This window comes from Phascolarctos cinereus, unplaced genomic scaffold (genome assembly GCF_003287225.1).
Source record: "Phascolarctos cinereus isolate Bilbo 61053 unplaced genomic scaffold, phaCin_HiC Scaffold_5;HRSCAF=322, whole genome shotgun sequence".
Classification (NCBI taxonomy): domain Eukaryota; kingdom Metazoa; phylum Chordata; class Mammalia; order Diprotodontia; family Phascolarctidae; genus Phascolarctos; species Phascolarctos cinereus.
Genome location: NW_027555958.1, coordinates 334,382,691 through 334,407,455, shown reverse-complemented (window position 1 = coordinate 334,407,455; position 24,765 = coordinate 334,382,691). Strand labels below are relative to the sequence as shown.

The 24,765-nt window shown below is 37.2% G+C and overlaps 1 protein-coding gene across 8 annotated transcripts in view; it reads left to right on the top strand.

The window, feature by feature from the left end:
- Positions 1–24,765, top strand: part of SIPA1L2 (signal induced proliferation associated 1 like 2) — a 266,715-nt gene that overhangs the window by 183,101 nt on the left and 58,849 nt on the right. For all 8 annotated transcript variants that reach the window (XM_078156231.1, XM_078156233.1, XM_078156236.1 and 5 more), the window contains 4 exons: positions 60–234; positions 5,348–5,451; positions 14,272–14,429; positions 17,451–18,027. In XM_078156231.1, the coding sequence (XP_078012357.1) occupies positions 60–234; positions 5,348–5,451; positions 14,272–14,429; positions 17,451–18,027 (1,014 nt within the window). The remainder of the gene's footprint in view (positions 1–59; positions 235–5,347; positions 5,452–14,271; positions 14,430–17,450; positions 18,028–24,765) is intronic.

The window sequence follows — 24,765 nt, the reverse complement described above, 5'->3', positions numbered from 1 at the left end:
TGCTGCCTGACACTCTTTGCCAAGTAATTGCTTTTTTTAAAAAATTCTTTTCATTTCAGCTGAGCTTTCAGCACAAGATTGGGATCCTTTATTGCAAAGCAGGCCAGGGCACCGAGGAAGAGATGTATAACAATGAGACGGCAGGACCTGCTTTTGAAGAATTCCTGGATCTTCTGGGCCAAAGAGTACGGCTGAAAGGTTTTAGCAAATACCGAGCTCAGCTAGATACTAAAAGTAAGTTATTCTGTGTGAAAGTTTTAAGTCTCCAGAACTAGGCACATTTATAAATCATCACTGGGAAGCACATGGCCCCGCGTTATTGACCCCAGAAGCAAACAAGGAGGCTTAAGAGTGTAGATTTCCTTAGATTACAAAAAGACAGTCCATTCTTTAGGGGATTGGGCTGCATATCATCATTGCAAACAGACCAAATCCCTGTGTTTGGTGAAAATTGTTTTAATATTTTCTTTCTTTGTCTTAAATGTCTTCTCTTGTGTTTCCATTAAGTGTGTAGCGAGGAAAAGTAGGACAGTTACTTCCTGGTCATAAAATGCTTAACATACATAACCATGTACAATTTTCTCTTCATGGAATTGAACTTGCATTGGGGGAGAGGGTGAGGTAATGATAAGGCAGTTGGATCATGCTGTAGTGTGAACTTTGACAGATTTTGTTGTTCAGAGTAAGTGTTGTTGAAGAGGTAGCCCATTTAAAACAAAGGAATTGCTGATTTTTTGGAGATACACTTCTAATGTTTTCATTAGGACAGAATTATTTGCTGTAGTCACACTACCATATTTTTCCTTTGCCTGTTTTTACAGGAATTATTTCATTTATAATAATCAGATTAGAACACAATGCAGATGCTTATTATGGGCATGTAGGCTGTGCAGTGGCTAGATCACAAGGCTTGGAATCAGGAAGACTCATCTTCCTCAGTTCGAATCTGGCCCCAGACACTTTTACTAGCTGTGTGACCCTGAGCAAGTCACTTTACCCTGTGAGCTCCTGTTCCTCATCTGTAAAGTGATCTAGAGAAGGAAATGACAAACCATTGGTGTCACAAAGAGCTGGGCACAAACAAAAGGATTCGAGACCAACAACAAAAAAGATGTTGGTTATAAAGGCCTCTGTGACCTTGCCAGTAAAAAGAGTAGATAATACCAGATGACATCTGGTCCGGCGTCCCCTCCGATCCAAGGTTTTAGGTTATTTACGTGTTCCACAGATAGAAATTTGTGGTTAAAAAAAAAACGGAAATCAAATTAAGTCAAGCATTTGAATAAGCAATAAGCATTTATTAAGCACATGCTAGTGGTGCCCAGCACTGTGCTAAGGCCTGGAAATACAAAAAAAGACAACAACAACAAGAAGAGAAAACCAAAACCAAAGCAAAAAAGAACCCAAGTCCCTGTTCTCTAAGATCTCATAGTCTAATGAGAGAGGTGACATGGAAACATCTATGTGTACAAGCAAATCATAGCTTTTTAGAGCTAGAAGATACCTTAGGGACCACATATTTACAGCAGAGGTATCAAACACATACACTGGGGCTTAGGACACTCCTGAGCTGGGCCAGAACCAGATTAAAGTGTAATTGGGAAATACTTAATAAAATAAATTAAAAATACAATAGAACATAGATAATGTTGTTATGTGGTTTTCTAAGTCAGTGTGCTGCCAGTTGGAATCCTTCCATGTGGTTTAGTGGCCCCATTTCTAGTAGAGTTTGACATCATTGCTTTACAGAGTAGGAAATGGACACCTGAAGACATAAAGTGACTTCTTCCTAAGGCCACAGTGCTAAGGAGGCACCAGAACCCAGGTCTCCCAATTCTAGTCCACTAGTTTGTTTGTTAGTTTGTTTGTTTGAAAGGCAGCATGGCATAGTGTGGCTAGAGTACTGAATTTGGTACCAGGGGAGCCTAGATTCAAATCCCACCTTAGATACTTTCTACCTCTTTGACCCTGGGCAAGTCATTTAGCCTCTTTCATCCTTACTTTCCTCGTCTGTAAAATCGGGATAATAACGTCACCTACCTCTCAGGATTTTTGTGAGGCTCACCTGACATGATTATATATGTAAAGCTCTTAGCAAATCTCAAATCTTGATGGAAATGTTAACTGTTATTATTTTCTTCTGCCTTATTTTTCCTATCTGAACACTGTTTATTCTAGAAGTTCAGCTAATGATGATTAATTATTACTATTCTCTCCCTAGATTAATCAGCAAATGCACTTTTCCCTGTATTGCTGAATATAGCAAGATATGTGGCTATCATTAGAGTTCCATTTTTAATCAATGTAGGTTATTTAAAAAAAATTTTTTGGATAGTTTTGATGTCTTTCCACTCCACCATACGTCTCTACCATACATCTCTACTCAATAGTGTGGGTATTAAAATGCCATTAAAATTACTTTTAATTAAAATTAAAATACCAGTAACATGGTTACAATACCATTTTAGCACCCTGGTCTATGAGGTTAATTTAGCATATTACCTCAATGCACTTTTACCCTAGAGATCCAGGAAGTCTTCAGATACCTATAGATGCCCTGAAATACTAACATATTTTTACGATGATATTAAATTAACTAATCCAGAACCATTTTTGAGCTCCCATTAAATATTATATGTACCAGACTAGGCCTTATCAGTGATGCAGAAAACTATGAGACATAATCCTTCCTTCAAGAAACTATATATTGCTGAAAAATGGTGACAGTATGATTTCAGGAATAATGACTGGTAATGTGTGTCCAAAGAATAACAGAAACCTGACTCCTGACAGTAAATAGACCTGGATCGTAGGCCTTGCTTAAATTAATCACTTAACTTGTCTGAGTCTCAGTTTACTCTGTAAATGAAAACAGACCTGACAAAGCTAGAGGTTTTAAAAATCTACGTTTCTGAGACAGCTAGGTGGTGCAGTGGATAGAGCTCTAGCCTTGGAGTCAGGAGGACCCGAGTTCACATGCGGCCTCGACACTTGACACTTACTAGCTGTGTGACCCTGGGCAAGTCACTTAACCTTGATTGACTGACCAAAAAAGCAAAAAAAAAAAATTCAAGTTTCCATCTTTCTCTACCAAGATTAAATGTAAGGGAATGGGAATATGTACCAGGCATTGTGCAGAGTATCTGATGTGGGATTCTAACACAATTCATCCTCATACCCAGTACAGCACTCTAGCTGCAATGCCAAGATACAGATGTGCTTTGCTACCTAAGGAAGGGTCTGCACTAGATAGACCATTAGGGAGATTATCTAGCTTCTGAAAACAGCAAAAGAGGGCAAGTTGTCAAAATCAAATCACAGTATGTTATGCCTCAGCACAGAAATATTCAGGCAATAAGGCTTACAAATAGAGTATGTCATTTTTTTTCTGCCTTGGAAACTTCATGAATATTTAGTTTTGGGAAATTCTTTTGCAATAATGCTCTGGGTAGGCCAGTTGGAACCACATTATAAAACTGGGTTTTCTAAAAATGGACATTTCTCCATTCTTTTGCCATTTTTTGAGCCTAAGACTTTTACCATAAACTATTAAATCGTCATCAGTAATTCTCCTACTAAGTTTTAGCCTTTGTAATAACAGGCTGTTGTGGTTGGAGTAATTGAATATACCTGGGCCATTCCAGTCAGTGACCTTCAGCACATTTATGAGTGAGCCAAGTAATTCAATTCCTCATTGAAGGGGCTTTTATCTTTACAGTATAAATGTGCTTGCTCACTTCCAAACCAATGTTCAGTTTCAAGGCTCTTAGCCAAGGGAATCCAAATGGAATATTACTTCCTAAGAACTTCAGTAAAAGGTAAGAAACATGCTATTCCCATTTAATGAGAAGTTAAGGATGGAAATATTTTTTGGTTTTAAAAATTAGAGCACAGATTATTAGGTTAATAGCATGTATGTCAATCTGGAAGTTGATTTATCAATATCTCTCTATTTTGAGCCCTAACCTTTAGCCAATGAATCATCTCATTTGAATAATTTTCATAGTCTCTAAAGGTTATACAAGATATATTTTCTATACAAATTTTACAAGTGAACATAGAAATGGCTCTTTTGCAGTGGAATAATAGAGAACACAATAGAAAAAATGTTAAGGTTACGTGAATATTTAAGTAATTTGTAGCTATAAGATGATTGGTATCTTGAGTGCCTGTACAAAGAATGTCTTTGTTTCAGGTAGTGCTAAATAACAATTGTTAAAGCAGCTTCTTTCTTGTTGTCAAAAAAAAAAGTTGAGAATAGGAGGTTGTAGGTAAAATAGGAATGAGAGGGAGATTTCTTAGATTCAGTTTCTGTTTTCTCCCCAGCATGTTCTTGGGCAAAGTGGCTATGCCTTCATTTATGTATCTCTAACGTGGTCCTAGTGGGTCATAGATTACATTGTATTTTCAGTTTTTATCCAGTCCTAGAATTAATCTACTGGAGAAGGGAATAGCGAAGCACTCTAATATCTTTGCAAGGAAGCTGCATGGACAGCATGGTCCATGACATCATGAAGAGTTAGACACAACTGAACAACAGTAGAACTGATCAGTTGAGATGAAGAAAATGATCATGATTAATCCAGAAGCCACAGTTTATTGAATATATATACACATACATATACATACATATATGTGTGTGTGTGTGTGTATATATGTGTATATATATATATGTGTATATATATATATATATATACACATATATACACACACACACACACACACACATATACACATATTAGTTTCCTGTACAAAATGTTGAATTCATTTTCCACATTTTGATTCATTGATTACTAGTTATAACTGGCTTACTCCTTCTGAGGCTAGGATAAAAGAGTCTCAGAGTAACAAAATTTATTGCATAATGAAATAATTTAGAATAACTTGGAGTCCTCGTTCATCATCTTGAGCTTTGGATAAGCCACTCTTCAGTCAGGAACTCATCACAAAAAGAGTTGTATAGCAAACGCCAGTTTTCATAGGTATAGAGTGTATTAGGGAGTATTGGTCCCTAACCCTTTTGCACCTATGAAGAACAGTGCCCATAGTTTCACACTCACTAAAGCTCTCTACTGTCCCATTATACCCTGTCTATGCCCTAGTCATAAGTTCAAGAAAAATACAAAGTAGATAGGTAGAGATTGAATGGGAAGAAGGCAGAACTTGAGGGCAGAGTGTTGGAGATACTGAGTCTGTTGATAGATGGTCAGCAATTTAATTGCATTGTGCTATTTTCAAAGTTTCAAAACTGGAAGTTTCAGCCAGTGATGACCTTCAACATTTAAATAACATATGATACAGATTTTGTATTCTCCTACTTTGTTTTGTAATTGAATTTTATTTTCAGCTGATTCCACAGGAACCCATTCTCTCTATACCACCTATAAAGATTATGAAGTGATGTTTCATGTGTCAACTATGCTACCCTATATGCCCAATAATAGGCAACAGGTATGTTTCCTTTTTCTGATGTTCTCTTTTTTTTAATTAAATAGGAATGGTGATATGGTAGCCAACTTAGACTTTATAAATATTTAAATTACTAGTTGTATATTTGCTGTTTAAGAAACATATGCATTGCCATTTGAGAGTGTTTTGTTTAGAGTAACCTTATACCAAGGATTGCATTTGGTCTGCAGGCCTTGGTTTGCCAACCCCCTGGTCTAAGTGGACCGACCGTATCATACCTCTCTGATGTAACTTTCTTTTGCTGTGGATCCATGATTGCATCACAAGGCTATTCTTGATATGTTTTCTCAGAAATCCTTTAAAAAGGTTCTACTTAGTAGACAGGATTGGGGAAAGCATCTTTTTAAAAAAATTTCTCAGCAAGATATGTGCAATACTTTGCAAACATTGAATGCTCTAGAAAAGTCAGCTATTATTATCATTGTTATTGTTATTATTAGAATTATCTATTCCTCTTACCCCATTAGCAGCCTTCCTCTTTGTCCTATCTTACATATCTCCAGTAATTGATCTTCCACTATATCTTAGGTGCAAGTTACTGTTCATGACATGATTCATCCTCCTGATGGTCACCATAGAGTTTCCATTATCTTTTGAGTTATTCACATTTGTAATTTTTCCAAGATATTAGAGACAGAAATAGATTTTTGTGACAATAACATTTTGGGATCATTGAAAGCTCTGTCCAGTTTCCCAGATGCAATCCAGTGCCACCTTCTTCTGCCTGGTGTTTGGCCCATTTCATCATCCATCTGAAATATGATTTGACTGTGATTTGAATGGTTACATGTTGCATTTCTAAGCAATATGCGATTTTTATCTACTTCATTTTTCTTATGTGGATGGTTGGTTTTATCTTCCTCTATTTGCTGTAGACCTAATTCTGGAGGCTATGTATTATTTTAGGGTTCAGTTCATTTCATGCAGTGCCTTCTGTGAATAGCATCTGGAAAAGCCATAACTTTTCTGGAATGCAAATGTAATCAGAAAGGGCACTAGAGATGATCAAATAAACCATATTCTTGACTAATAATGATTCCAGTGGGGAACCCTACAGCAGTAATAAGTAAGGCAGTAACAGTAACTAGTGTCTGTTCACATGAAAAAAATACCTATATATAATTTATAAAATATATAAATACATACATATATGTGTGTATGTATATTCAAGAACTCTTCTTGAAGATTGATCCAAAAATAGAGGGTAATAAGGATAGAATCACTAAGTGACTTTGGGAGGACAGCAGTACTTGAGTTTACTTACACACAGTCCTTGGTTTCACCTGTAATGATGCATAAGTAAATAAGTAAATTGGATAAGTAAAATGCGTATTCTTTATTATATGACTGATCACATTCCAAACCTTGTGTAGAAAGGGAGATATATTTGAATCAGCTATAATATAATAAAAGAGTGTTAATTATAAATAGATTTAATAATTGCCCGAGAACTCAAGACAGTTGAGTGTTCAAAACTCTGCTCATATCTTGACTTTCCCACTAACTCATCTATATTGCTTAAGTAAATCATATGTTCAAGTCGTAGCTTTTCAGCCTCAGTTTTTAGATAGGTAAAATGGCAAAAATAACATTTCAGTTTCTTGGCTCACAGGGTTAAAAGGAACAAATGAGATAATGAATATAAAGTGCACTGAATGTAAAACCTTAAATAAACTGCCCCCCATGCCTAGAATTCTCTCCTTCTTTATTTCTGCTTAAGGGTTTCTCTGGCTTCCTTTAGGTCCCAACTGAAATGCTATCTTCTACAGGAAGCGTTTCCCAACCTCTCTTACTTCTAGTGTCTTCCCTCTGTTAATTATTTTCTATTTATCTTGTATATAATTTGTTTATACATATTCATTTGCTCGTTGTCTCCCCCGTTTGATTGTGAGCTCTTGGAGGGCAGGGACTGTCTTTTGCCTCTTTTTGTATCCCCAGCACTTAGCACAGTACCTGGCGCATAGTAGATGTTTAATAAATGTTTATTGATTGACTGTCAGAGTCATCATACTAGTTACTTGATTTCATCAAGGGCAGCAAGGTGCTTCTTTCTATGGCCTTACTTATGTTGGATAGCAACTCCTGGTTGTTTATATTTGGCAAAAAAAAGAAAAAATGCTTTTTGCCTGTTGTCGATTTTCACTGTTCCATCCACCCCAACCAAAGGTCCTATCCCTTCTTTAATCCTCTTTTTCCCTTTCTAACATAGGTATAAAAACCCTTGTGTTGTCCTTAGTTTCCCCCACCAACCTCAGCTTCTTTAGACAGAACTTTTATAGGACCCTGCCACACTCTTCTATCCATTCTCCTTGTTGCCTAACATTGCTTCTTTATTTTTATTTTTCAAACATGAGTTCCCAGTGTATCTACTTCAGTCTCTTCCCACAAATTCCATTTTGCTCCTTTGGAATTGTTTCTTGTTATGTCTTCAGAATTCCGTTCTTTAGCATCTTCTATCCATCCTAGGAAGATTTATCATGTCCTTTTAGTCTATGGGGTGCTACCTATCTTTACTGTGGACTTTCTGAAATCTCTTAATTATTGTCCAAATAAACTGGATCTCATTTTATCTAGGAAATGGAAGTTAAGTTGGCTTTACTTTTTTATTGATAGTGTATTGGGGATCTCTTTATTTAAAACAGCTCTCTCCTGTAAGCCTAGAGAATCTTTTCAACCTTTATTCACTAATTTTCATCTGACTGTTACATTTCCCCTACTCCAATTTGTTCAAAATTTCTGTTTTCCGTTAATGTCTTTTTTTGGGTGGTGGCATTGTTTCAAAATGCATTTATCAGGAATGTGTGCTAAGTGGCAGAATTGGACTTATGTCTCAACAGTCAATATTATATTGTCTTCAGATTACCAGGTATTTACTTATTTTTGCATATGTATATCCTAATAGAATTTAACTTCCTTAAGGTGGGGGTGGACACTATTTGTTCTTTGTCTTTGTATGCCTGTTTGCTGATATCTTTTACACAGTAGGTAATTAATAAATATGTTTAAGATGAATTGAATTAAATCAAGGCCACAATCTTCTTTTTCCTTGACTGTGACCAGAGTGGGTATTTAGTGCTTCTGGGTACCCCTGACAAGCCTAAGGCAAAACTGAGAATAAGTAGGAAATACAAATAAGCAACAAAGATGTGTGTGTGTGTGTGTGTGTGTGTGTGTAATGTTAGGGATGGGTACAGAGCTATCAACAATGTCTGCAAATGACATAGTCTACCTGTCCTTCCTCAGACTTTTATGAAGGCCAGTATAAGAAAGGTTGCCATTTACAGAGATTTATTCCCAAAGTGATATAGAACATTGTTACTTTACTTTGTTATTTTATTTTAAAATTGTTACTCTATTCCTTCCCCCTTGGTGGGGATGTAAGTGGAGTCATGTTCTTTCTTCATGTTCTAGTAGTGGTCTAATTCTCATTCTTCTTTCTGTGAGCCTATTTCCTATTTTCCCCAACCCTCCCACCCCAATCCAGCACAGTGATCTTCTCAAATTATTTGATGAGGTAAAAATTTAACAAGATGAAATTTAATAGAAGTAAATGTAAAGTACTTAGTTTCAAAAACTTAATTGAATATACACATTACTAATATTATAAGTTAGACTATTATAAGTCATCAGGAGGCATAAATAATACATAATATCTTTACATTATAAATATGCCCATATACACACATAAACTTATCTAGATAGATAGCTGGACAGGTATAGATGGATAAATAACACTTCATTAGAAAAGAACCCTGCTGTTTAAAGAGGGATTTACAGATCTTCCACCCCAGGTAGGGAACCTGTGGCCTCGAGGACACAGCTTCCCCACTCCTCTCTTACCCCCTACTTCTAGTATCTTCCCTTTGAAATTACCTACCATTTACACATTTACACTATGTGTGTGTGTGTGTGTGTGTGTGTGTGTGTGTGTGTGTGTGTGTGTGTGTGTGTATTGTCTTTGCCAGTAGAATGGGAGCCTCATTGTGCTCAGGCGGGGACTGCGTTTTTTGACTTTCTTTCGTGGTGCTTAGAGTAGTACCTCACATACATAGTAAGCGCTTAATAAATGCTTATTGACTGATATGGGGTTTTAGTGGACTAAGTTCAGATTAATTAAGTAGCTAATAAAATAAAAAGCATTTATTAAGCATTTACTTTGTACAAAGCACAATGCTAAATATTAGGGATACAAATAGAAAAGCAAGACAACCCTTGTTCTCATGGAACTGACATATCCAATGCAGAAAGACAACACACATAGAAATTTGTAGCTGCAAGTCAGATGGGGAGACCCAGAGTCCCTCAGTTAGTGTGCATTGACAAAACAGATGGTAATGCATCTTTTTAATGTCTCTTCTATTGAATCAATAGCGGTATTTTTTTTTAAAACCTAAGATACTGTGCTAAGTTAATAAAGGAATGTTAACTAGAATGAGAGAGGTTAAAAGTATCTCTGGAATACACTGATCAAACCACTTCTGGAGTATTTTTTCTGGTTGTTGTTTTTTGGATAGCTTTACATTATACAAAGGGATAGTATATATCTGGAAGAAAGAAATCACTTTTTGAGTTGACTAGAAACCATCTCATATATGAGAATTGGCTGAAGGAACTAGGAGTATGTAGAAGAGACTTGGGAATGTTATATTAATACTTGAAGCCTTGTCATGTAGAGAAGGGATTGTCCCTAGTTGGCTTTAGGCCCATAGGGCAGAACTAGGAGCAATGAGCTAAGAGAAGCAGATTTGCACTGAAATAAAGAAAATCTTTTGTAACTGTTAGAATTGTTTGAGGAGTGGAATTGGAGGATGGATGACTCATTGGCAAAGTACGGAGAACTTATGCTTCCGATATTCATTTTGCTAGTGTGCTCTGAGGCCCCATTCAGCCAAGTCCTTTGAGGCTAAAAGGGACAGCCTCTCTCTGATAGTAATGAGATCAGGAAACAGTTGAGGAAACATTGAACCAGAATCCACTAATTGGGAACACTTGAACCAAGTATCATCTCTAGAAGGAAATAGCATAGTATTTTTGACTGGTACTAAAAGCCAGCCCTTGAAATCTCAGCCCTTGCTGTAGACTCGGTACAGGAACGAATTTTAATTTTGACAGAAGTTAAACTAGACAATTCTCTGCCACATGGTCATTGCTCACTGCAAGAACATCTTCACTGTTGTCAGTTTCATTTACCTTCATGGAATTTCCTCCTGATCTTAAAACAAGTCGCTTTTTCAGGCTTACATCTTATAGATCACATTATTAATCATAATCCTACTCTTTACGTCCTTGTGGTTTACTTCTGTGCCTAGAATCAGCTCTTTTAAAACAGAATTACATAGATTTTTCACGCTTACTAGCTTTAAACTAATCTTTTTTTGAACAGGATCTGGTTTCCTAGCTTCCTGTGAAGCTTTTCTGCATTAGGAGCTGACGGTTCTTAAAATTAGTCTGAATGTCACCATCTATATAGGGTCTGCATACTTTCAGTATGGATTTGAGTAAAGAACAATATTTTCACTAACCACTGGGCCTTGTTCTTGCTTCACAACTTAAAAAAATATCTGAAATGTAAATGGGTAGATTCTGTACAACCACAGAACATTGGAGCTAGAAGGAATCTTTGAGAAGAGGAAACTGAGTCTCCGAGAGATTGATATGCCTAGATCTGTAATTGACAGGGCATTGTAGCAGCGCTTGAACTCATATCCTCTGATTCCAAGTCTAGCATTCTTTCTCCAACATCTCGCCTATCTTTTAGATAAGGTTTATCGAGGTTACCCTTTCGGTGTGCCTGAGTGTGTATGGAAGTTAATGAAACTTCTTATTATGTTGAAGGTTTATAGATGATACCTATGCCACAAAGGGAAAACAAAACAATGTTGTTTGTCTGCTGTCTCAAAGAAATTATTGCAGAATAATAACTGTCAGAAAGTACATGAAGGATTAATTCTTCTTAGTTTTCTTGAGTGCATATAGGTGTAGATACAGTCCCTCCCTCTATCTTCTCTTTAACTGGGCAGAATATATGGGACTATTCTTTGGTCAACATACTAGTTCTGACGAAAATATTTGCTTGCATTTGAAAAGCCCAAGAGTCACTGCAGATGCTCTATGCTTGATACAGGCTTTAAAACATTAAGCAGTGCCTCAAGTTGCCTTCTTCATGTAATCATCCTTCCAAAGTACTGGCTGCCTCATGTAGGGCATGTGGGCAACATAGAAAGTCTTAGTTTTCCTTGCTAATCCCCATGAGAGCTTTCGATTTGCCTATCTTTATGAATTAGCTCTCTCTCCTTCAGAGGTGCCCTGCCCCTATAGTTAGCTAAGGTAGAACCTCTTCAAGACATCCTTTGTCCCATTTTACAAAGGAGAATAATGTACTTGGAGAGAGAGAAATATGGATTCAGTATGTTGTCAAGGTAACCAGTCTTACCATTTCCTCTACCTTGCAATTTAAATACCCCTGTGGAGCACTACAGAGTTGGGCACAAGTGCTACCTTAATGAGGAAGAGTAATTGGATAGGAATAGCAATAATGTATCCTAATGAGTTGGTTTTCCTGCTATCTTTGTTTAATTGAAAGGGTTGCTGGATGTGGAACAACAACATAACCATCAGCCTATAAGGTGGAACCCCCACCATTTGCTTCTTGGCCCTGACAGCTATGATCTCATTCTTTCCTTTCCAAGTTGATAATTCTTTTGTGTTAAATTTACTGAATGGAGGACAGGATGAGTGGCTATAGAGATTGGCTTTGGTTTAAAAAAAGTACCTAATAAGTGTATGTTTAACGGTCTGATTTTTGCTATCAAGAAGCCATTCATTTATCATACCTGGAACTTAGTTTCTCTTGGCCACTTATGGGATGTCTGGATCATTTGGCTGAGTTGGTGAGGGAGACGTAGGTGGCGGGACGGGGATATTGAGAGAGTTTTGTTTACTTAAATGTGTGCATGTTTGTGGCATAATGATTTTTCTTCTATATATCAATTATCTGACAGTATCCTAGATTAATTTATCCTACAAGACGTGAGACCTGATTTGCTACTAAGTTTAGTGGGAATTTTAAAGACCATATTTTAGTTAAATTTCTAGATAGAGATTCAAAGTTGTGTTTCTTATAAGTTCTGTTAATTATTTGGTTCTGTGTTTATGACCTGCTTTAAAAATCTCAAACTCTGCCCTGAGACAGTGAAGTCATTTTCACATGTTCATCATCTTAATCATGGTGAATTCTATGGCAGTTTTGTTTTCATAAGTATTTGGACTGAGCTTCCTAGAAGTCTGTGATGAGAGAACAGCTTTTTTATTACAAGAATAAAATGGTTAATCACTTTAGAAACTTATTGTTAAATATTTGGCGAGTAGAGATACACGCAACAAATATTTTAACTAGGTGTTGGGTTGGCACTGTGTTGGATGCTGGTGATAAAAAGGGAAAATTCATATGTTCCCTGCCCTCAAGGAGCTTACATTCTGTTAGGGAAGAACAGCATGAAGTAAATAAATATATACAAAGGAATTTCTAGGGGGATCAATATTGGCTTCATTTAAGAAATGGCTCTTGAGCTGACTCTTAAAAAAACCTAGAGATTTTGCAAGGTGTCTGTAAGGAGCGTGTGCATTCTAGGTATGGGGGAAAGTCCATGCAAAGGTATTGAGACTGTGGGAGAGAGTGTTGTGTATGGAGAACAGATGGACTGTTTTGGCTGGAATGCAGTTAATGAAAGAGAATAAAATGCAGTGAACTTGGATAAGGCAGACTGTGAAGGACTTTAAATGCCCAATAGGAGTTTGTGTAGTTTATGCTAGAGAAAATTCACAACTGATGTTTTGTTTTGTTTTGTTGAGCAAGAGAATGACAGTCATACTTTAAGAACATCAATTTCATAGCTGTGTGGAAGATAGACTGGAGAGGATAGAGCCAGGAGACCAGTTAGGAGGCTACTGTAGTAGCCTAGGGAGACGTTTCAAGGGCTTAAAACTAAGGTGTTGGCTTTTTAAGTAGAAGAAAGATTACAGATGTGAGATGTGTTGATTTATCCATGTTGAAGTCTCTGTGAGACTTGGAGACTGATTGGAAATGGGAGGTGAGGAGACTGAAGAGAAGAGAGTAAATCACTACATGATTAGAAGAATGCTGGTGCCCTCAACAAAAATAGGGATGAAAGACTGGTCTCTTTGCCTTTTAGTCATTTTAGTTCTAGTGAGTTTATATTAAATAATGGAACAGAGGAAGAAAGGAAGTTGAAATTTGCAAGGGGTAAAAATAAATGAAATACAACTATTAAATATGCACATAAATATTAGATGTAAAAATGAAAATTTGCCTCACTTTTTAGCTTCTAGTAAAAATTAGGAAATCATAGGAACTCCTGCTAATTTTTTTAGATCCAGTTCTACAAGTGTTTATTAAGTGCTTGCATGGGCAAGATACTGTGCCAAAAATATGAGATACAATGATCTATTCCTGTGCTCGACCTTACATTACACATAAGGGCTATAAAACATGAGAAGAAACTGAGTGGAGCACCAATGAGGGATGGATTGCCTAGGCTCGACTCAAAAGTTAGAAGTATAAACTTGAATACTTCTGTCAGCTCCTTTCCGTAGATCTCTGGTTTCAGCCCAGTTTCCTGTGGTAATGCTAAGCTTGTGGCAGTTAGCTTCTAAAGAATAGCTCTATTTTCTGAGTAACGTTTTTGAATAACATCAATGAATTGTGCAATTTTAAAAAAATGTATGAAGAAATCTTTCCATTCATAATTTGCTTTTCTTTGCATGTCCATTTCTTATGTATAGCTCCTAAGGAAAAGGCACATAGGAAATGACATCGTTACCATTGTCTTCCAAGAGCCTGGAGCACTTCCTTTTACTCCAAAAAATATCCGATCTCAGTTTCAGCACGTCTTTGTTATTGTCAAGGTGCACAATCCTTGCACTGAAAATGTGTGTTATAGGTGAGTCTGTATGCCCTAATTTATTTGGTTAATTTGATTTCCTTGTTACATCTTTCGCCATCTGTTCCCCTTTATTCCTCCAAATTCCTACTTGGTTCCTAATTATAGATTCCTTTCTGTCATTTTTTGCCACTTAAAAAAGTAAAATATCTTAAAAGGAACACACAGAATTCCAAATCAGGTAATTTCCCCAAATACACATATGCCTCTTCTTTTTATCCTTTTGTAATTGTGCCTCTTGCTACTTCTTTTCCTCCTAGTTTCAGACCTTTAAAATATGCAAAAGGGCCATTAATTAGGATAAGCAACTGTATTGCAGTGATCCAACATTACTCTGACATAAGTCCGAGGATATGGGAAGGAACTCACTGTTCTTGAAAACTTCTGTGTGATAACTTGACACGAACTTGGAAGAGTCATCGAGTTAAATACAAGACCAGGCAGCTTGTTCAGAGCCACAGACAAGATTTTATTGGTATAGCCCTGAGCAAAATTCAGTCTTACTCATTCTTTCATCAAAAATGAATGATAAAATACTAGAGCATGCATTTTATAGCCTAAAAAAAGGACCCAAACCCAAAATACCCAGAACTAGCCCCTAAATTATATGTAGGAAAAAATACAGATTCTATCTAACAAACTTTCATATCGATCACTTATGAAACAAATGCAACTTTATTCACATCATTCAAAGAATATATAGTTTTCTTTGAGATTCACTAGTTATATCAATCCCCGACCTTGTTATAAGGCCATGTTTTCAAAGTTACTTAAGCAGAGAGTGTGATAGGACATAATTTTAACCAAGAAATAATTCATAAAGATCATCATACATACCATGTTAAAAGTTACTCAAATGCTTTCATTCCACTACTACCCGTTCTCCTCTGTCAGAACCAAACACCTCTTCCAGCATTTCCACAATGATTAAAATGGAGGAAGGAATAGTTTGGGGTTTGTTTGGGTTTTTTTTTTCCAGAGAAGGTAATTGGTAACAGAAAGAGGCAAGCTGGAAAGAATAGTTCAACCAACAATCAAACAAAGCCTATGTGCTGAGTATTATGCTAAGTGCTGGAGATACACAGAAAAGCAAAACAGTCTCTGCTCTCAAGGAGCTCACAGTCTAATGGGGGAGACAATATGAAGCTATCTGTGTATAAACAAGATATGTACAGGATAAGTTGGACATAATAAACAGAGGGAAGATACTAGCATTAAGGGAGATTTGGAAAGGCTTTTTGACGCTGGGATTTGAAGGAGCCTATGAGGCAGAGATGAGGAAGGAGGAAGAGAATCACAAGAATGGGGGACAGCCAATAAAAATGCCTCCAATAGAGAACTGGAGTAGTATTTTTGAGGCATAGCAAGGAAGCCAGTGTCACTGGAGATCAGAGTATCTGGGCATGAATAAAGTATGTGAAGACTGGAAAAGTAGGAGGGAGAAGGTTAAAAAGGGGTTTGAACACCAGAGGATTTTTATATTTGCTCCTGGAGGCAGTAGAAACACACTAGAATTTATTATATTGAGTGACGTAGTCAGACCTGCACTATAAGAAGATAGGTTTAACTACTAAGTGCGGAGAGAGACTTGACCAACGAAAAGGTTAGAAATTATAAGCATGCAGTGTTTGTTAAATGATGTTTGGACAAATAGATGCTATTTTCTACTATTCCAAAATCTTAGCAACTTCTCATTAGCTACACAATAAGGTCAAAACACCTCGCTGTGGCCTTCAAGGCCTTCCACAGTTTGAGCACAAAACATCCTTTCTGTCTTATGTTCTTTTTCATTACATAAACCTCTCCCCTCACATGTCTCCATGGTTTCTTGCCTCCATGTTTATGCTCATTGCCATTCCTTCCCTGTATTTAAATCCTTTATAATCCTACCATTTTTTCAAAGTCTAATTCAAATACTGTCTCTTCTGTGACTCTTTTTTATGTCTTCCCACCAGGCTTGATCTCTCTGCATTGCCTTAACACTTATTTGAATCATTCTTAGAACACATCATGTTCTTGCTTATATTGTCATCATTTGTTTACATGTATAATTTCTTTCCGTTCCCCCAGCCCAGTTAGATTTTAAATTCTTTGTAGGCAGGAGACCCCTCTACTTATCTTTGTGACTCATGTAGTTTATAGCATCAATAAATATTTGTTGTATTAACACGTCATTGCTGATGTGAGGAGTATATTTTGGTAATATAGCATTTTACCGGTAAAATACATTACAGGGAAAATACAAGTATTTTATATTACAGATGAAATATTACATTACAGGTGAAATGCCTCTAAGTTAATACAGCACCACACCACCTAATAGCCAGCTGGGTTGCTAAAGCTTCTGTCTCTAAAAGTTTCCTTCAGCTTTCTTCCAAATTTGAAGACTACAGAACTGTTCTTGCTACTGAAGTGTTTTATTTTCTTGTTAATATTTCTCCTAGTCAGCTTATGAATTATAGATGGCTGGCAAAAATGGTTTTAGTTGATTTCTCTACTACCGTGAAATGAGATGTTTCCTTAGACTAGGCTTAATGGATGGTACAGATCTTTGATGGTAGAATCTATGCTTGTATGACCCAGGTTTAGGGAGGGATCTGCCCCAGCTTATCATCATGCTACTTGAAATGGCACATGCTGTTTCAGGTTCCCATGGGTACTTCCAGTGATCAAACAAATGTGTTCCTTGTTAACTGTCCCCTAAAGCCCATGCTTGAATTCCCAATCCCAAACCAACCAGTGTATGTACTCACAATCTTTGTCCTTGACTCTGAGGCCTCATTTTACAGATGACAACCAGGCTTGGAATGGGTAGAACACTGAAAAGAATAGCCTTCCTATTTTGAGTCACAAATAAAGTAATCCTAGTTTTAATAAAGAACTTAACACTGAAAAATTTGGTGGGCCCAGAAACTAGTAGAACAAGAGCTTGAGAGTCAGATGGGCTAACTTGAGAAATGAGTCTATGGAAAGCTTTGATTACTAAATTTATTTTCTTTTCTATTTTTCCCTGCCCTACAGTGTTGGAGTTTCAAGATCAAAAGATGTACCACCATTTGGTCCACCAATTCCCAAAGGTGTGACTTTTCCAAAATCAGCAGTTTTTAGGGACTTCCTCTTAGCCAAAGTGATCAATGCTGAAAATTCAGCCCACAAGTCAGAAAAGTTTCGAGCTATGGCCACTCGAACAAGACAGGAATACTTGAAAGATCTGGCAGAAAACTTTGTTACTACAACTACAGTGGATACCTCCGTCAAGTTCAGTTTCATTACATTAGGTGCAAAGAAAAAGGAGAAAGTAAAACCAAGGAAGGATGCTCATTTATACAGTGTTGGGGCTATCATGTGGAATGTCATAGCACGGGACTTTGGCCGGTCTGCAGACATTGAATGTCTCCTAGGAATCTCCAATGAATTTATCATGTTGATTGAAAAGGAGTCCAAGAACGTTGTATTCAACTGTTCCTGCAGAGATGTTATTGGATGGACATCTGGATTAATGAGCATCAAGGTGTTTTATGAAAGAGGAGAATGTATTCTTCTGTCTACAGTGGATAATTGTACTGATGATATAAGGGAAATTGTTCAGAGATTAGGAGTAAGTACATGTCATGATGTGGTAGACTTTCCTTCTTAATTTCTCCAGTACCAGAATCAAGCTTGACCAGTCAGGGAATTCTCCCTGAACAAAATTTTTTGGACGAGGTAGTTACTATTTCTCGTAGAAGCAAAGCTGTCAGACTTTGTACCATTTTGAGCAGTTGCTGAGTAAATGGAGGCGGGGAGGGACACAGCTCATAAACTGATTGGACAAGACAGTTTTCTTGGTTCAAAATGATTCAGCATGAACAACTGCCTGCAGTAATTTCTCGTGAAAATTGTTATTTCTCTGGCTGTCAGACAGGGTGTCTGAAAAGAAAACGACACACAGACATTCAGATCTATCAGCTTCAACTCCAGCCAATGCAGTCTTGAGTCAGGACAGTTCTGAAGTGGGGCTGTGTGTACCCTCAGCACCTCAGGGTATGGCAAGATAATCAGTCACCTCTTTCATGCTAATCTAACTTGGCCCTGAGGCTATAAATGAAATGAGGTTACAGATGCCAGCTCAATCTGTACTTAATTCTGGTCTCCACTAGGATTCAGCAGCATTTACCTAGTAGAGTTTTCATGGAACCCCAAAAGTTACCAAGTCCCTGGGTTCACACTAATGTGGAAAAGAAAGAAAGGTGCAGATCCGTCTTTCAACTTCAGCCATTAGGGGATCAATATTGTTTAGCCACTGTTGAGTAATTCACAGTGAATTGACTGTGGTGTTCCAGATTTCTCATAGCCCTGTTTCATCTCTAGTGAGACCTGGAAAAGGACTTCCTGTCATGCGGCCCAAGACTAACATTTTGAGACTAATAAATTTTTTTTCTGCATTTTTTCGGGATTAATTTTGGGCCTAACCTGCCAGTTATCACTTGGGTCTCCAGAAAGACCCCGCCCCCCCCCCCCTTATCTCAGAATGATAAGAGCAACTCTTAAGCTACAAATACTCAAGCAACCAGACATTGCTATTACTAAGACATTGTCCCCATGTGAATAAGGGGTATAGTCAAATGAGACAAAAATAACTTGAAATAATCATGGTGTTTACCTTGAAATAGTAATAATAATTTATAGAGTTTATTGAGCAGGTTTTTCCTCCAATGTTTAGAAGACAATCACGAGATGAAATTGGCATGATTTTTCCTTTGCAGTAGTAATTACAGTAGTACAATTTGTTGAACAACTTTTCTTCTAAAGAGCTCAAAATTTATTTTCACATTTATTCTTACCTCATCTCTATATGTAGATCAACCATAAATTTCTTTCTAGGAAGTTGCTGGTATCCTCCTGCTTAGGCCTCAGGACTTAATTCCTTTAATGTTTGGGGGTTTTAGGTATCTAGAGAGTGAATGGCACAATATGCCACTTTGTGGAAGGGTAGAGGGAAGGGAGTGAAGACTAGCTTCTATACTGAAGGACCCTGAAGCATCTCATCAATCTCCTTGAGGATTGCTGGTTGCTGTTTTGAGGGCTCAACTTGTCCATATCCTCCATATGGCAGTTGTCTCAGGCCTGAGCTGAATCCGTCTCAAGGAAATCTGAGGAGTTTTGTGAACTCACAAGCCACCCCGTTTATCAGCAGTGAGGTCCTAGGAGATGCTTTTTGGTCTAAAATACTCTCATTGCATATTAGAATCCTTGGGCCTGCAAGGGATTATCCTCTTCTTCCTTTGCTCCATATTCCATGGATCTCTGGTAGGACTTTGGGCCGACCCCAGTATAAACCTGCATCGTATGAGTGGCCCTGGGGATCTGAAACAGGTGCATCTTGTGTCCATATGTGTAAGATTTCCTTCCTAATCACAGCCACTTAGATATTCTTTTGCCCTAGCTGGTCTCTCCTTGTCCCAGTTGTTGGTACCTAGTGGCTATAGTTATCTCTATAGAGTAGCAGGGAACAGATAATTTTATTCTCATTTTATGCAGCTCCATTTGTTGTACAGTGAGATGAGCACTGAATGGGAAATTAAGCAATCTCTATTGTAGTTGGAACTCTGCCACTTACTGAGGGAGTAGACACTTAACCTTTTGGAAACTGCTTCCTCCATTATAAAATAAGAGAGTTGTGCAAAATGATTTCTAAGATCCTGGCAGGCCTAAGTTTTTTTGTTTTGTTTTGTTTTGTTTTGTTTTTGAGCAAAAAAAATGAGATTTGGAAGAAACTTCATAGATTGTGTCTACAGTGGTCATTTGCAGATGAGAAAACCCAAGGGTAGGTTGGCGAAATGGTTTCCGAAAGGACACAGAAGTAGGAAGCAATAGACCTAGAATTTGAGCTTGAGTCCTCACGCTCCAAATCCAAAATTCCACAGCAAAATGAAAAATCCAGAATACAAGACTCTCAACACTACAGTCCTGTAGTTTGAAAATAGTGTGCACTGTTGCCAGAGAAATATGAAACTACAATATACTTTCTTCTCTAATGATGATGGGACATTTATTCACACTGACCCAAATGACTAAGATGATGGATAAATCCAACCCTACCTTTAGGATAATAAAGGAAATTTGTTTGCTTAGTGAGTTCCAACAGATAGGTAGAGCCAAATTAGAAAAGCAATCACTGAGAAAGCTTTGAGATCTTTTTGAGAACCAGAACAAGGGAATCATCTGGAAATTGGGCCAGTTACAGAGTCTTATTATGTGTTTGCCCACAGAAAGTAATTAATAGTCTCAGAGACTACTTTGACTACATCAATACATATGCTTACTCACAAATTCAACAACCTATTTATGTTTATCTAGCAGATCTATTTGTGTCCCACCTACTAGATTTAATGTGTTGTTAGTCATTAAGTGACAATACTTTAAGAAGATTTTAGAAAGGCATTCCTATAAGTCAGTAAGTTGAAGTAGATGTTCAGAAGACTCATTGTTATTTCATGTACTAGTTATAAAAGAAAAGTTGCCCATCTGCTTTAAGACTTTCTCTTGCTATGCTCCATTTTAACCTAATTAAAGTATTCTGGTTTGGGTCTTCAGTAGAAATGGATTAATAATGACAATAGAGAGTGAAGTAATTGTTACTATGTGCCCGTTTTTTCAGTTCAAGAAATTTTTAAAAACCCTATAGGTATAATATTTCTCATGTCTAATTCCTATCCCCAAAGATATGTAGGTTTTCATTACATAGACCAAGATCCAAACAGTTTAGGAGAGAGGGAATATATAGCTATTCCTTTTCCTCATTTTTTTCTCTTTTTGCTTCTTCCTTTTTTTCCCTTTCTCCTTTTCCCTTCCTCCTTTTATTCTTCTATCAGTCACAAAGAAATTTTGGCTTGAAAGACCCATTCCAGTTTCATTGCACAGAAATCCTTGTGTCCAAAAGTATAAAATATGAGGGAAATGGTTACTGTTCTGAACAGAATCTATCTCATGTATATGTCTAAACTGCGTATTCTTGCAGACAACACTCATCTCACTAACACTTGCCACCAGAGGGGTTATAGTAAAACACATCTACTCACTGTCCCCCGGATGCCATTTCATGGTTTTCTAGACTTCCTTCCTTGCTTGTATGGGAGAGACATGCTATCTGGGAGCTTAATAGATCAAAGTTTATGCTACCAGTTTGTTTGTAATGTCTTTTGCATCAGGGAGAACCTGAAAATTAAAACAAGAAAAAATTTAAATTACAGTGAATGTGGGTAATATAAATTTGGGGCAGTGGTAACTGATGTTTATGTAGTACTTTAATGTCTTACAAACCATTTTTCAGTGAGGTCTGCCTAACTATCCTGCTATATAGGGTGGGCAGGCGATATCTCCATTATACAGATAAACATAAGGCTCACAGATGGCCAGGGTCTTGCCTATCTATAACCATTAGCTGGTAAGTTGGCAGAGCGTGATCTGATCCCACGTCTTTTGACTTCAAATCAAGCAGTCATGCCACTATGGTAACTATGGATAAGGAAAAAGATGTGAAACTTAAGGGATATTGTGGAAAGCTAAAATAGCAGACCTTGATAACCAATATGAGATCAAGAGAAGGGTTGAGATTTGAGCTTGTAGTTCCAGTAAGAGTGATAAAACTGTAGTAATTGGAAAGAAGTGTTTCATTGGCACAGAAAGCCAAAGCACCTAATTTTTCATTGAAGATTGAGGCATTTATACAGTATTTGAGTGGTAACCTCCTGTACACAGATAGGAATATGAGGACCAGGAAATAGGAGGGCTAGTAGGATGTTTTCAGAAGTCCTCTCTGTCTCTCTTTATACATACATGCATACATACATACATATAAATACATATATATATATATATATATATATATATATAATATATATATATATATAAAATATATGTGTGTATATATGTGTGTATACACACACACACACACACACACACACACACACACACACACACACACAGCGGTTGAGATTCCCTGAAGGACTAAAGGCAGCTAGGTAATGCAGTGGATGGAGTGCCAGATCTGAAGTCAGGAAGACTCATCTTCCTGTGTTCAAATCTGACCTCGGCCACTTCCTAGCTGTGTAACCTTGGGCAAGTCATATAACCCTATTTGTCTCAGTTTCCTTGTCTGTAAAATGAGTTGGAGAAGGAAATGGTAAAGCACTCCAGTATCTTTGCCAAGGAGATCCCAAATGGGGCCCTGAAGAGTCAGGCATGACTGAAAACAACTGAACAGCTACAACCAGAGATTAAAGAATAAATGGGAGACATGCATAGGGGCTAGGATGGGAGGAAAAGAAAAGGTAAAAGGAGAGAGTTTTCAGAGACCAGAAAGAATTAGAAGAGCACAGTACAGGTAAAAACCAAAAGGAGCGTTTTCACCATAATAGTGGTATTCAGTAACGTTGACTAATTGAGGAACCGTGTAGTTAAATTTGTCTTTTCTCCTCTGTGCATTTTGAGTATTTTGAGTATGTGAAATGAAGATAGTATTTTCCACTTTGAATCTAATATAACACTAGTGTCAAGAAATTTCAACATACATGGTATCGAGCATTGAAACTTCTATAGCCAGCATTGCCACTCACATAGGGGCTTCACTAACTTGTGATTCCGGATATGTGGTCACAGGTGCACTTGGCCTCTGGGCAGATTTTTCATTTTATGGTCCTCTAAAAGGCTGTGTGATTGACTTCTTGTGGGGACTCTATGAGAATAATTCTTCTCAATTTAAAATGGCATCATTGCATATTTTTAAAGGAGTATATCACCATTACAATTGCAATTGGTAGGGAAGGAATAAAATGTGAATTTGGTTGAAGTACAGGATTTGTTCTGTGCCTTTATCATGAGAGTGCTACAGATGTCTTTTATATTAGTTTGGTTTAAAGATAGGAATCCTCAGCCTTTTAAAATTCAGTCACTAACTAAGGGTAGCAATTCCTCTCCAGAGTTCTTTAATGCTGAAGCTGTCACTTCTAGGTGTGAGAAGGTGACTCATAATGTATAGAAGAGTGGTAACTATAGAAACAGCCAACACAATGGTGATACATGGAGCCCCTTTTCCACAGCTGTTCATACAGATGTAGCTTTTATTAAAATAACTCTATAGGCATTCAGAGCATGCTCATGGAGATGTACTGCTTATTAAACTGAAATTTCATTCAGTGGTTCAAACCCAGGGATATGTGCATGATGTTTTCTAGCTTTGAGCTTCTTACAGGTACCTTAATGCCATCATCATCATCATCAAGTGTTACTTAATGAACAACAGTGTCTCAATACTTTTACCCTCTTAGATAGTAAATGAGAGATGGAAAGAAATCAATATCTGCTTGTCATAGAAGGAGCAGTGAAGTACTGAAGGAAACTTTGTAGTGACAGCAATCTCTGCAAAACTAAAATGAGTAGAATTTGGCGGAACTTACACTAATTGGATTGCATCATTAGTTTTTTCAGTTCTCTTAATGAAACCCAAAAATGAGCTTTTAGATTTTACTATTTTTGTTATATTGACAGCTTTGGAATTCTTGAACTTGGGAAAAGAAACAAAAGTGAGGAAGGGAGGAGGACACAGATCTTTTCCATCTCATTAGTTCTGTATCCAGAATTAGTGTCTTCCCTTGAGAGATCTTTTTAGTGATTTATTAGAATTGGGAGGGGTATTGACAGGCAGTCTGTGTGTATAGATATATGGTCCATGGAGACCTCCTTGGTAGATAGATTGCCAAAAAATAAATTCTGTGAGCCCACCATGATTCTCACCAGCTTTTCCCACACTAACCAGCGTGATGGCGGTCACCTATACTATGTCAGCTAGTGGTGATAAGATTATAGAAAATGAGAAAGCAAGTTGGGTGAGATAAGCAATTTTTGTTTAAAAAATATTTCTAACCACCTAGTATGAGTATGAGTTTATCTTTAGCCTAACTGTACTAAATGGATGATTAAAAAGCTATATGAAAATATTGTGTGTTTTCTGTCAACATATTCTGAGTAATATTGTATTTTTTTAAGAAATGCCCTATTTTTGCATTTCATTAATACTTTGGTAATAGAGGATTTTATTTTGGAAAGCCAAGTAAATTATAAAGAAGTTAGAGTTGGAAGGGAGTATCAGAGGTGATCTATTCTTACCCATACTTTGATGAGAAACACCTATTTAACATGTCGAGCAAGTGGTCCTCCAGTCCTTGCTTAGAGACATCCTTGAGGTGGAAGGAAGATTTACCTCTCCAGACAGCCTGTCTTACATCCCACTTTTGGATAGTTTCTACTAAGAAATCCCCTTCTCCTCATATTGCACATAAATTTACTTCTTTCCAAA